Below are 15292 nucleotides of genomic sequence, written 5' to 3'. Positions count from 1 at the left end.
CCCCAGCTTCTCTGAGACAGGATCCCATTAAGCAGCTCAGGATGAGTTTGAACTTGCCAGGCAACCTAAGCTGGTCTCAAATTTACCAACCTTCTTCCTTGGCCTTTCAAGTGTTGAAATTATAGACATGAACCATCATGCATGACATTTTCAAGTATATGTTAAATTTTGTTTTTTATTTAAATTTTTTACTTGTTCATTTTACATCCTACTCACTGCACCCTCCTGGTCACCCCTTACTTCCTCTTATTTTCCCCTTTGCCTCTGAGTGGTTGGGGACCCCCCCCCCCCCTGTATCCCTCCATTCTGACACATTAAGCCTGCAAGGCTAGGCACATTCTCTCCCACTGAGGACAGATAGAAGTCAGTCCAGGTAAAAGAACATATCCCATGTATAGGCAACAGTTTTGGGGATAGTCCCCCACGCTGGCTATTCAGAACCCACATGAAAACCAAGCTGCACATCTACTACGTATGTGCAGGAAGACCTAGGCCCAGCTCATGTACGTTCTTTGGTTAGTGACTCAGTCTCTGAGAGTTCCAAGTGTCCAGTTTACTTGACTAATAGACACAGAACTAACTGGGTTATCTATGTCTTTTCTTCTGCTCCCCCCTCCTACTCCCCCCTCTCCCCTTACCCCTTCCCCTCCTTTCTCCTTCTCCCCCCCCCCCTCTCCTGTGTGTGTTCATATGAATATGTATGTGCATTCCAGAGGCTAGCTTCTGGTATAATTCATCAGGGGCTGACCACCTTGTCTTTTGAAACAGGATCTCTTATTGGTCTAGTGCTCACCACATTTCTAGATTGATGAGGTAGCAGTCACATGGATCTTTCTCCCTTGTGCTGGGATTTTAGTTTGCACCACCATGCCCATCCTATGTGGCTTCTGAAGATAAAGCATATATTCTCAACCTGGAGCTGATTGTCAAGCTGATATATTACTCCTTCAATGATCCTTATTCATTTTTTCTTCAACTACAGTGTCTGTTTGACCTAAGTTATGTTCTATTCTTAGTATCTTATCTCTGCCTCACTTTGTCTCTCTCTCTCTGTCTCTTTCACTGTTTCTCTGTTTCTCTGTGTCTCTTTTTGTCTCTGTCTCTCTGTCTCTATCTATCTATCTATCTATCTATCTATCTATCTATCTATCTATCTATCTATCTATCTATCATCTATGTATGTTATGTAATGTAATGCATGCATGTATGTATGTATGTATGTATGTATGTATCTATCTATCTATCTATCTATCTATCTATCTATCTATCTATCTATCTACCTATCTAATCTATCTATCTATCTTTCTACCTTGGCTCCCCCTTCTACTTTGCTCTTCCTTTCTCTCCCCCTTTATTTTCCTTCCTGTTTCTCTCACTCTCGTCATGAAAAAATGGATCTGTCGGTTTTAGGGATATTTTGGATTCAGATTCTGATTCTTTGGTTGTTCTTTCCTCAATTTAACAGATGTATATTCTCTTACAGATCTCTTACTCAGTCTGGATGGTTGTGCAGCAACCACTTTGGGTGCTAGGAGCTGAACTGGGGTCCTCCACAAGAGCAGTACTCTCTCTTAACTGATGATCCACCTCTCTGGTCCCTATACTAATTTTTCTTTATTATTTTAATTCTTCTATTTACTTTAGCTTAATTCACTTTTTCCTTGTAGTTTAAGACAGAAGTAAGGTCACTGATTTTATACAGTGCTATTTAAAGTGTTTAATATTATAATCATTCCTCTGTGCACTGCTTTTATTAGCATTCACAAGTTTTCTTCAGGTATATCATTATTCTATTTAAAATATCTTCTCATGTTTGCTGATACTTCTTTTTTGGCCCAGTCTTATGTGGAACTTTTAAATTTTATTTACAAGTATTTTGAGACATTTATTTTTAGTGATAATTTGACTTCTAGTTTGTTTGAGTCCACTATAGGGGCAAATCTTTTTATTACATCAGTTCTGATAATTTTTTAATGGCCATTTCATGATCTTATGAAGTCTATATTGATTAACGTCCCCTTTTGCACATGTAAAAGTGTATATATCACCGTTTAGGATTTTTAAAGGTTTTTATTTATTAATGTTTAATCAAGTGTGTGGGTACAACTGCATGAGTGCACAAGGTAACCCAATAGGAGGGAAAGAGTCCCAAGATCAGGCAAAAGAATCAGAATACTTCTGCTCCCGCTGTTAGGAGTCCCACAAAAACACCAATATAATAGCTGTAACGTATTTGCAGAAGATGTAGAACAGATTCTTGCAGGTCCCACACTTTCTGCTTCAGTCTCTGTGAGCCCATGCAAGCCCTGCTTAGTTCATTCACTGAACCATTTTCTCCTGGTGTTTTCCATCCCCTCTGACTCTTAAAATCTTTCCTTCCCCCATTCCAGGGGTTTTCCTATCTTTGAGGAGAGAGATGGAGATGTCCATTTTTTTTTTCTTTCTCTGCATAGTGTCTAGCTGTGAGTTTCTTCACCACTCTGACCTGCTTCCAGAGGAAGCATTGCCAACGTGTTGTCCTAGAAATTGCTGAGGACAGCATCCACAGAACTCAATGAACATAGAGAGGTTGAACTGGTGCCTACAGCCACTGACAAATTTTTGGTGTGTTTTCATTTGTCTGTATGACAGTATGTATGTCTTGTAGTTCTATATGTGTGCCACAGAGTGTATATGTAAGTCAAAGAACAGCTCATAGGAATTAGTTTCTTTCTTCCATCATATGTGGGATGGGGACACTAGGTGCCTTTACCTGCTAAGTCATCTCATGAGCCCAACTGCTAATGTTATATCATACTCCATTCTGAGTATCATAATGATGAAATATCACCTTCTACTACATCCCACCTGAGATGAGAATGATCGTTTCATAGACCACATCCATACTGAATGTCCCGCATCTTTCCATCGCTTAAGAGCTGTCCTTATTATCAGATCAACTGACACTTGGTCTCAGTGCCTCTGTTCAAGTAACCCTCACTTTACTAAGTAATGGTTCATAGGGTAAAAGAAGCCTGCTGTCACTCCAGCTGAGGTACAGAGAAGTCACCTGTAAGTGTGAATTCTTAATAAGGAAGGAAATCACATAATGAGATCATTATATTGCATTAACATTATCATTTTGCTATAAATTGTCTATATCATTAGTTATCGAGAGTTATGTGACTTACTGTGTCTTATTTGTGAATTAAGCTGTATCACAGATATGTTTGTGTATAAAACAGTATTGTAGAATGGGATGCTATTGGCAGTTCTGGATATCCACTGTGGGGGATAGGGGGACTTCTCTATCAATGCCTCTAAATTCTTTTTGGCATCATGTTGTTCTCTGAATCACTGGGAAACTTGAGTTCTTACTGTCTATCAGTTTTCCTTCCTAGGCTTTGTACACATGTTGCCATTTGTATAAACCCACCACACAGTGTTTTCTTAGTCGATTAAGGCCTTTATAGCTTTATTATGCCTCTCCACACCTCAGAACACTATCTCTTCTGAATACCATGTGTCTTGTTATTAATGCAAAAAAATACAGATTTCTTTTGAAATTTTAGTGTTTGATGTTACATCTTTTTGTATTCTTTAAAAATCATTGTTCATTTATTTATTGGAGATATGTGTATGCATGGCATAGGCTATATGGAGATCTAAAGATACCAGATGGATGTTAATACTGTCATTCCATCATGTGGGTAGTACAGACTGAACTTGGGTCATAATGCTTGGTAGCAAATTCCTGTGTCTACTAAACAAGGTTACTTACTTTCTTGTTCCTATTTAATGTAATTATTAATATTTTTCTTTTGTTTATACAATCTTATTGCCTTCCTTTGTATTGAACATTTTTTACAATGATAGTCAAGTGCTCTGGTCTTCAATATTTAAGAGAAATAACTACTTTCTATAATTACACACACATTATTTAAAAAAGTAGAGAGACAGAGAGGAGAAGGAGAGTGAGAAAGTGAGAAAGAAAGAGAGAAAGAGAGAGACAGACGGACAGACAGGTAGAGGACAGAGGACTATTTGGAGAAGAGAGTAAGGGGATAGCTCTTTGATAGAGTTAGTGTTTATTGTGTCTGAGGTCAATAGCATGCATGTACAACTATATCTTACTCCTCATCAAGTGGGGTATGACTATGCACATCTTCTGAAATGTCACCTCTTTCCTCAGTCATGTTTTAACTACTAATAAATCAAAAGCCCTAAACACCTAGCCACCTACTTGTTTACACCCATTCCTTTGTCTCAAGCCTTGGACCTCATTCCAATGGATGTCAGAAACCAGTTTTGAACTCAGTTGTTAGTCCCACATATAATAGGCACCCATTGGACACTCAATGTATTTATCCAACACCCTTAACTTGCCATCACTACTGAGTATTCAAGGCCAAGAGTATTCAAGGTTAAATAAGCAATGGCTCACTGTTGAGGCACCTGTAGCTTAGTTGGTGTGGCTGATATATAAGCAATAACTTATGATTCAGTACAATGCATGTTATCATGAAGGTGTGTGCAGCATGAGCAGACAGAAGAAATGATTGATTTGTCATGGGTTAAATCAGCGATGTGATCACAGTGTCTTTCTGAAGGTTGTAATGTTGAAACAATGAGTTGGTGGGTGCTGGTTATTTTAAGCAGAACATACAGCATGATGAACATGTAAAGCCATGTGGGGGCAATGCTTCTGATAAGAAAATAGAGGGAGAGACCAGAAATAGCCAACTGGTTACACTGCATAAACAGAAAGTGGTGAAAGGTTATAGTATTTATTGGAAACACACAATACTAAGGTCTTCATAGCATAATCTCAGTTGTATCCACGAAATTTATATGAAGCTGATGTTCTGATTATCTTCATGCTAAAAATGAGATACTTGAAGTTAGTGAGAATAAGCAATTTGCCAAATAAAAACTCAGGAACTCAGAGAATGCTAAGCGATTTAGTAAGTAGGATATAGACGCCAACCCAGCCTGTGCATTTGATGTAAACAACCAGTGTGTACATTCCAGTGCATGCCAGGCAAATTCTCCCTCTGATGATGACACAAATTGATTGGTGTCCATCTGACCTGTGTTTTAAGAATTATTCTCCTATATGCCTGAGGGGAAGCTTCAAGCAGCAAATGTGGATGAAACATGGGAGGTCTTACCAGTATGCAGTAAGAAGCCATAGAAAGTATTGGGAGTGGACATACGACATTGTTTTAAAAAGTGAAGAAAAATGGCAATAATGTGGAGGACAACCTAGAATGGAGACTACAAAATACAGATTTTGGGTTGTTCTTTCAGTGTATCAGACAAAATCACAGAAGTAAAGCTTACTGTGGAGGTCAGAGAAAACCATTTTAAGGATATCTGAAAAGAGAATCCACAGGACTTTGCTGAGAAGATTGTTTCTTTAGTGATAAAGTACTAAATAAAATTAACATTTCTAACTATTGATATGGATGAGAAGGTGCTCTTTATAATTCTGTTTAGAAAGCACAGCAGAAAACTAGCTGCTGCACTGTACTGGCAAGAGTTTTAACATTTAGTGGATTTTTTTAGTTACCTCCCTGGAAGCGTTTCTCTTTCTTTTTCATTCCTCTTCCCATTACATCTCCCCTGCTTTTTTGCATCCCATTATCTCTTCCTAACATATACAGTATCTCTCTAGATATACATATCTCTCTAGAAGTTGAGAGTTAATTTTTAGAGTCAGGCTCTGTTCTTCCAGAAACCTCTGCCTGTATATGTGCCATTCCTCTTGCCTAAAGTGTGTCTTTTTTACACCTTTATTGCATAGCTAACACTCATACAATTACCTTTCAGCATGCAAATGACCCCCCATGACCCTTCCCACCCCGCTGATGGCCAGTAGGACACTCTGTACTTCCATTAACATATATTTCTTCTATGGCTACTGGAACTACTTGGTTACAAGTTTGTCTTCTTAAGCAAGATAGGATTAGTGTTTTGGATTTTCCAGTGCTAAGCTGAATAGATGGCAAATAGTACACAGTCAGAAGGCACACTGAATAAATAATTGATGAAAGAGTCTAAGTCATGAGAATTGGTCAAGTGACAACCCTCAGACAGGAAGGCCTTACAATGACAGAACACTGCCACTCCTTAGCAGCTGGAGCACCACCTGAACTATAAATGTCCCTACCAGGGAATGTCCAAAAACCTCAGCTGAGATCTAGCTGGAATGAGAGAGGGTCTTAATGACGTTTTGATGAGGAATATGAGGGCATACGTGTTCCAGGTAGGATTCTCTTAGGGAACATTTAGAGGAAAACACATCCCAGATCTCCTATTGAAGTGCATCTAGTGCAGTAGCTCTCAACTTTCTAATGCTGTGATGCTTTAATATTTTCACATGTTGTGGTGACCTCTGTAACCATACACTTTTTATTGCTAACTCGCAACTGTAATTTTGCTACTGTCCTGAATTGTAAATATATATATATATATATATATATATATATATATATATATATATATATATGTTTTCTGATGGTCCCAGGCAACCCCTGTGAAAGGGTCAAGGTGTCAAATGACCCACAAGTTGAGAACCATGAGCATCATCTATGATTTGAGCTCTTAATATACTATTCATTCTTATATACTAGTCCTTTTCTATGCACGTGAAGGCTTTTGGTCTTCTACATAACTCTGTGATATAATTTTTTTAATGTGTGAAAACATTTATGAGGACATAACAAAACACAGATACTAGATTCAACATATAAAATAAGTGTAGGATTCCATATTAAAGTGTTGGATAAAAGAAGAAAATCAATTTTACCTCAAAGAACAAGTAATTTTAATATAGTTGTAATCTGTGGAACATCTGTAGTGTACTTCTGATTGTTCATTTGAACTTCAAGTGTAATCAGCTACAGTGTTTTATCCTGAAGTTTTATCTGCTGTTCACCTTCTGCCAAGAAATAAGGAATCACTATGAACACTGCCCATCCTATCCTCCAAACTGATTCATGCAAACATGAATACAGAAGACCAACATTTCCTTCAGAGGCCAATATGAAATGAGAAGGTTAATACAAGGAACAAAGCAGATTCAGGTGGATTAGTGAACTAGGCTGGGGACTGCAGCATCCATGGCTTGATCCAGGCACTGTATCAGAGCAGCTCAGTGGATGCCACTGAAACTAATACCATAGTTGCTAGGAGATTCTTTGGACTCACACAACATTGGGTCCAATACCTTGTTCTGTCTCACACAGGATGTATAACCTTGGATAAACTAACTAATCTTTCTCAGCTTGTATTTCATTATATAAAATGAAGATAATGGATTCACACAACTTCGTGTATGTGTTTTTTTCTGATTTAACATGTGGACAGAATAATTAGGAATAGTAGTTTTAATCTCAATGTTTCTTGCACAGTTAAGTGTCATTTATTTCCTGGGACAATCCCAGTTAGCTGGATGGGAAGGAGCGGGATGGGATTACATGAAGCAAAGTGAAAGAGAAGGGGAGATACAATATAAGAAAGAAGGATGAAGAGAAGAGGAAGAAAGAGAATGGGAGTGAGGAGAGAAGGATAAGCCCACCATTTATTTCCCTTTAGTGTATACAAGGCATTGTGCTACCTGCTCAGATATATTTTCCAATTGAATCTACAGACAAGCCCAAGAAATATAACTATTATTTTCTGGACACTGGAAACATATTTTTTCACATATATTTTCCAGACATGGGCACAGAGAAATTGAGGGATATTTTATCATTTATAGGAGTTAAAACATACTTCTTGCATTTGCATACTTCCTGACCAAGTTGGAGAAATGTTCTAGAAAAAAGATCCTCTGCTTCCATTTACCAGTTTTTGTAAAACCTTTCTTCATTTTCTCCATACCTAAATCAAGTTCATTAGCCAGGCATGCATGAAAGGCTTCTCACAGCTTATCAGACATTTCATCATTGTTATTTAATGTACTATAGAAACACAGGACAGAAAATACAATGTCCTGCTTTTACAGATAAAGCAGTGAATCTCAGAGTGGTACCAGTCATTGTCACAAAGATACTGGTTGACAGAGCTACTTGAGGCATCCAGGTTAGGTTTCTCCTCTCAAAAGTATTCATTAATTTATTTATTCAGTTCATATTAATTAGTTACCTTCTATATGCAGACCTGCTGTTAGTAATCTGTGACTTATAGCAATGCCACTTTCTTGCTATCCAACCAATGAAAGCAGTTCACTCAAAGTTTTACCAGCTCTATCTCATTGATCTCCCAAGAAGACAACAGAATTTTGCCATAATTACACTGTCTATAGATTTTGCTTCCCTGTAATGTACTTTTTAAAAAAGCCTTTCTGAGTTGTTGTTACATATTATTTTATCTCAGCAAACTCAGCCACGTGGCAGAATCCATGATATAGTTCATAAAGGTCACTGGGATATTTTTTTCCCAGTGATCCACAATATAAGCAGTGTTCTGTGATAATCAGTGTAGCAAATTCCATGAGGCTACCTTTTAATTAGAATTTTTCTTCACTTACATTTCATGCTATCCCCTTTCCTAGTTTCCACTCTGAAAATCCCCTTCACCCTGCTGCCCAACCCACCCACTCCTGCTTCATGGCCCTGGCATTCCCCTATATTGGGGCATATAAAGTTTGCAAGTCCAATGGGCCTCTCTTTCCATTGATGGCCGACTACATCATCCTCTGCTACATATGCAGCTAGAGACATGAGCTCTGAGGCTACTGGTTAGCTCATAATTTTGTTCCTCCTAAAGGGTTGCAGACCCCTTCAGCTCCTTGGGTACTTTCTCTAGCTCCTTCATAGGGGACCCTGTGTTCCATCCAATAGATGACTGTGAGCATCCACTTCTGTATTTGCCAGGCCCTGGCATAGCCTCACAGGAGACAGCTATGTCAGGGTCCTGTCAGCAAAATCTTGTTGGCATATGTAATAGTGTCTGGGTTTGGTGGTTGTTTATGGGATGGATCTCTGGTTGAGACAGTCTCTGGATAATCCTTCATTCAGTCTCAAGTCCATGAGGCTACCGTAAGGAAGGCTTCCTGATGGTAGAGACTGTCTGTAGAGCAAACTTTAAGGAGGGTAAGTGTCTGGTCTTTCAGAGGAATAGATGGAAAGACCTTGTAAGTATGTATTAATTTACTTTTTGACAATTTTTAGATAACTTTAGTTAATTTAGACAGAATATAAGTTGATAGAGATAGATAGACAGACAGACAGACAGACAGACCGACAGACAGATAGATTCACAGGATGTATGAAGAGAGAACAATTAAAGTCATTAACTCTTGGGCAATGAAGTTAAAGGTTCTAAGGGCAGTTAAAGAATAAAGAAGGTCCACCTAGAGTGAGGTACAATGGATTTCATAATAATTACACAGAATGTGGGCATTGGACGCAAGCCTAAGGAAGAAATTGTAATGCTCCGGGGAGAGGAGATGGGCATGTTATTCCAGCAATAAGATAGAATATGAACAGAGACAAGGAAATGTGATCTGAGAGAGCATGCCCACCTATGAATGATCAGTTCCAAGCATGGAGAGAGAATCTAGTGCACAAATGGGTGCATAGAACACATTGTTAGCATGGTGTTTTACCTGTTGCTTAATAATTTACATAATACCTGTTGATTGACACTTGCATTGAAACTTTACCTCAAAGATGTACTTCAGAGTTGTAGATAAGTAAGCATTAGAAAAAATTTTTTCCTACCTGAAAAACCTTTATTTTATACAGTGTATATTCTTGGTGACTTTGTTTTTTAAAAAACAAACAAACAAACAAACAAACAAACAAACAAAAAACAAGTTCGGTAGCCAAAGAAATTTATGTTTATCTCTGGGTCTTCTACCATTGGACTATACATCTATTTTTTGTGCCAGGAGGAGGCTGAATTTATCAACTCCAAAGTATGTTTTCAAGTCAGATATTATGATACTTCTTGCAATATACATTCAGCGTATTTGTAACTGATAGATAGTGGGAAATGGAAAATCAGTTTTCTTCAGTGGAAAGAGTTGCAGTAGGTACATCAACTGCACTTCTAGACAAGCCTCCCTGCCCAGGAGCAGTCAGCCAACCAAAATTGGACTTCATGCTTGTTTTGTTTGCTGGCTAGTTTGTATTTATTCAAGAAAGAGAAAGAATGTGAAGTTAAATGGGCAAAGATTTGGGGGAAGATCTGGAGTGAAAAAAATATTATGATTAAAATATAACATGAAATTTTTAGAGAATGAGTAAAACTATTATTTAAAAAATTAGGAATGAAATGCTTTGTCTTTGCATAGTCTTTTCTGTTCCCCAGCAAAGTTTTGCATTTTTTCTAGTTATGTGAGTAAGATCATAGACATTTTGAAGAAAATTGCATTGTATCTATAAAGTCTGTTTAGCAAACAGTGCTGATAAGAACATGTATCTACAAACTTAGATCCACATCTCCTACTCTGTGCAGAATAAAAAAAAAGCAATGAAAATGAATCAAGTGCATTAGCTGAAAACCAAAAATGCTTATTCTTTCAGCAGAAGACGTAGGAATTGCACTTGAGGTTGTAAGTAGAGGCAAGGACTTCCTGAACCAGACTTAAATAGTATAGGAAATATCTCTAAGTATCAGCACATGGGACTACATGAGTTTAAAATGTTTCTGCACAGTAAAGAAACTACTATCAACACAAACTGCCAGTCTACACAATGCTAGATACATTTACCAGCTACAACTCAGACATGAAACGGATATCCAGAATATATAAAGAATTGCACAAACTAAACACCTAAACCACAAAAACTGTCATTTAAAACATGGGCTGATGAATTGATAGATCTGACTAGATGAAACACAAATACCAATGAACATGTATTTTAAATAATCAGCATCCTCAACCGTAAGACAAATACAAATGTCAACCATGTTGATATTCTATCTCGTCACAATTAGTTTGGCTATGACCAGGACAACAAGTGACCACAGTGACTGATAAGGTTGTGGAGAAAGAGGAATCCTTATCCATTGCTGGTGGGAGTGCAAACTAATGTAACCAACCAATAGGGAGGATCCTCAACAAAATGAGAAGTAGAGCTATCGTACAGCTTAGCTGTGCTCTTCTTGGGATATACTCAAAAGATTGTATGTGCTATCTAGGAAATTAAAATATATTATTAACCTCAAAGGAAAAGAAATTATAAATTATCTGGAGTGTGGAAAAGCTGGAGAATACTGTATTAATAAGATGCTTTACACAGAGTCCCCAATGAAGGAGCTAGAGAAAATACCCAAGGAGCTGAATGGGTTTGCAGCCCCATAGAGGAACATTAATATGAACTAACCAGTAGCCCCAGAGCTCCTTGGGATTAAATCACCAATCAAAGAATACACATGGTGGGACTCATGGCTCTAGCTGCATATGTAGCAGAGGATAGCCTAGCTGGTCATCAATGGGAGGAGAGTGCTAGGTCCTGTGAAGGTTCTATGCCCCAGTATAGGGGAATGCCAGGACCAGGAATGGGAGTGGGTGGAATGGGGAGCAGGGGGGAGGGGGGGAGGAGATAGGGGATTTTCAGAGGAGAAAATAGGAAAGGGGATAATATTTGAAATGTAAATAAAGAAAAGATCTAATAAAAAACTTAAAAAATAAGGTGCTCTAGTCTAGGACAAAATCGCATGTTCTTTCACATATGCAAATCCTTACTTTTAATGTTTACATGAATGTAAATGAGGAGTTATGAGAGTGCTATCAACTATGAAACTTGATAGGCAAGTTCCCTAAGAGGGGAACAAGAAACATAATGAGAAAGTGGACGTAAACACAAAAGGTTACATGTGATAGGAAAATTGATCGGAGCCTATTAAAAGTAGAACAAGAGAAAATGGAGAAGAAGTGAAAAAAAGAAACAAAAAAAAATTAAACTCAATTACTTTGATTTTGAAAGACAGGGCAGAGCTCATTGGTAGAGATGTCAGAGCAAGCCATGTAGATGTCTTGTGCAACTGCCTACATTTCACAGCAGGTGATGTCATCACAACTGTCCTATAAATTGAGCAAACCTTCAGGTGCACCTTGGCAACTTATCTGCACCAATACCCAAGACAACAGGAATGGCTGTCTCAGTTCTGCGCCTGATGGTTGTCCTGGGACTGAGTGCCCTAATCCTGACATGCAGGGCAGGTAAGTGTTTCTGATCACAGCCCAGAAATTTGGCCATAGTTAGTTGTGATGGGTGGAAGCTGGCACTGATCCAGAACACTAAAGGGGAGGGGCATTTTGGCGCCACATAAAGAACACTGGGCTGGGCCGTTGGAAACACATCTAATACACAAAGCAGTTTTATTAAGCTTAGTTTTTGTTGTATCCTCCATTCTCAGTAAATGTATGATATTTGAAGAGTCCTTTCTTATATTCTTAAATGATAAACTGACACTATTTCATTATGTTATATTCTTTGAGAAATGTCTGTGGGGTGTTTTGATGAATATAACTAATAATGTTCAATTTATGATAAAGATCATTAAAGAGAAATCTAAATTAAGGTATGATATTTAATACCTGTAGATGTCAAACAATTAAGGAAATGGTTCTCACAAATTTATAAAAATAAAATTAAAGTGACAACAGTTTAGAATAGTGCCTGGTTAATAATAATCACCAAAGAATATTAAACACAACTGTTATAATGCACAATATTTTTTTAAGTTTGAGGACAGATTTATTAGCTTTAAAAAAAAAACAGACATTTTGTATATCTCAGCTGCTTCTTGGCCACAGAAAAATAAGTAATGCTATTTGAGTTATCAGACATGTGGTGGCAGACAGACCCATGGCAGGGAGGAGACTTACAGTATCAAGAAGGCCCACAGTATCAGAAAAATCTAAAGTGATGTGGGAAGGTGCATGCTTAATGTAGAGATAGACGATGAAAAGTTACACTTTCTAAGTAGTTCAGACAACCTAGCAGACTCACCAAGCTGCCTGGCTGCAACCTAGTAAGCTACTGTGCTATGGGTGGGAATTCTGTGAGGGAAAGGTACAGAATCTCATTAAGGTGATAATATTATACCTATCTCTTTGGCATGGCTTAAGGTAAGCTTGCCTTCCTTCTCTGTGAGGGGTGGTACTTTAGCCAGGTGACTAACCTGGCACAAGTGGAATGATAGATCTTCACCAAGCCAGATATCTATTCTCTTTACCAAAAGGTGTCTTACATTCACGGGACTTTATTGCTTTATTGCTCCTCTCCACTAACCTTAAAATCATTTAGGGACTGTGTCAGGTACCAGAGATACCCCTCCCACAAAACCCCTCTGGCATCTTTGGTTTCTGGCAAATACAAGGTTGCTAAGTGATCCAAATACATTTCTTACTTTTAGTGGAGAAAGAATTGAGTATACCTAGGGTTTTTTTGTTTTGTTTTGTTTTGTTTTTGTTTTTGTTTTTACCCTAAGCTGCTTAGTCAATTTTTATCTCCTGTTATTATTCACCCTTCATAAGAAGTAACTTAAATGCTTTTATGGAAGTATGGCAATGACCAATCTGACTTCTTATAGTGAAAGATTATGTTGGGCATGGCAGTTGGGGTACCAATTCAGTGGATCTTTCAGAAAGACCCGAACAGGCATTGATAATTTCATAAAAGCTAGGTATATGGAGGAGAGGAAGCCCTTGACTATTGCCTTGAAATAGAAATGTGAAAGAGAAATAAAGACAAGATATTAGCATTACAAACTCTAGACAAATAATCAGGGGAAGCCATAAGAGAGGGTACTTTAAAAATACCCAACAAAGCCTACTGGAATATCTTGATGGGCCCACAAGAACATGCAAACATTAGTCTTGTTTTTTGTTTTAAGTTTTTCTTTTGGCCTACAGATTGGTCTCAAGAGTGATGAACTCAGGATGCACTTTTCAGGTGCTTCAGGAGCTGTTGGAGTGTATTGAAGCACAGTGTGAGGTCCTGCCCAGATGGCTTCTAGAGGGGAGAAACAAAGAAGAAAGTTATCTATCACATGATTTTCAATTGAACACAACAATGGTCGCATCTCTCTGGGCTGCAAGTAAAAAGTGTAGTGCCAAATTGAACCAATAACCTGATGTCCTTCATCTTGTGTAGCAATTTTCTTCCTAAGACAAAAAGCATGAGTGAGAAATGTCTGTCTAAGCAACATTTTATATACACTTGAGCTTAACATCAATGAGTGTGATTACTTGGACAATTAACCAACATACATCTTAGTCTTTGGCTGTACTTTCCTGTCAGGTGTTTAAGACCATACCAGCACCAGAAATTAATCATTTTCATTTTGTAATCAAGGCCAGTTGAGGTTCTGATCCTCAGTGCTCTCTTGGGATCCAGAGGAACTCCTGTCCTGGCTCCTTTGGCTTTTCTTGTACCATTTGTCTCCTCTTCTGAGAAAACATCAAAGACCTTGCTTGACCTTCATTTGAAGGCACTAAGGTGGTTTTTTCTTATGTGTTGATCCTCCTGTTTGTAGACTAGACAGTGGTTATATCACATTCAGTTTTGTCTCCATGGCCTCCCTGAGCAACAGGACAAGTGACTCTTCAGAACTACAGGACATGTCCAGAGATGTTCCCTGAGAACTAGTTGACGTTGGAGGGCAAGTAGCAAAGTATTGTCACTTTATATTTTTCTGTCCACATTATTATCAGCCTTAGGTGGCTGAACACTCAGAAGTTTAGTTACTCTGGCTTGGTATTTTTAACTACCATTTACTGTTTAAATAAAACTTAACTCAAAACATAAAATTTATATAAACTTTCATTAAATACATATAATATTTTAAATATCTTATATATTTTAGACATAGTGATATATGATCATTTTAAAGCAGTAATTGGAACTAATACCAAAAAACAGATTAATAAGAGAACCCCATTGACTTAAATAGAAGTTAGATATCAACATATTGAAATTTGGCACGCACGAGGACATGTGTGTGTGTGTGTGTTTTAAGTCTTATCCTTTCCATACCCTATATAATTTACCCAGAACTCCATAACTTCCTTAATCTTTCTGGTTTTCTTTCCCATTTGGAAATCATGTATAATCTTAATAGGCTCTCATAATAATCCTACTAAATAAGAATCCCATTTTCGCATTGTCCTTGCTTGGTATAGATTAGTAAGCTAAACTTGCAGAGGGCAAGCGTTTTTAGTACAAGCACAAGTGGAAATGTCTGTCATTGGGAAATGCAAATCAAAACAACCCTGAGATTCCACCTCACACCAGTCAGAATGGCTAAGATGAAAAATTCAGGTGACAGCAGATGCTGGCGAGGATGT

General features: G+C 37.9%; 1 protein-coding gene across 2 annotated transcripts in view; it reads left to right on the top strand.

Annotated features, from left to right (window-relative positions):
- Positions 1-12060: 12060 nt before the first annotated feature.
- Positions 12061-15292, top strand: part of C18H5orf46 (chromosome 18 C5orf46 homolog) — a 16124-nt gene continuing 12892 nt past the window's right edge. Inside the window, exon 1 of one of the 2 annotated variants that reach the window (XM_021151129.1) lies at positions 12061-12160. In XM_021151129.1, coding sequence (XP_021006788.1) covers positions 12091-12160 — 70 coding nt within the window. In that variant the 5' untranslated portion in view covers positions 12061-12090. The remainder of the gene's footprint in view (positions 12161-15292) is intronic. The other variant, XM_021151130.1, reaches the window with a different exon arrangement.

Source organism: Mus caroli, chromosome 18 (assembly GCF_900094665.2).
Source record: "Mus caroli chromosome 18, CAROLI_EIJ_v1.1, whole genome shotgun sequence".
NCBI lineage: Eukaryota > Metazoa > Chordata > Mammalia > Rodentia > Muridae > Mus > Mus caroli.
Note: the sequence above shows the minus strand (reverse complement) of the source record. Positions and strands in the feature narration are given on the sequence as shown.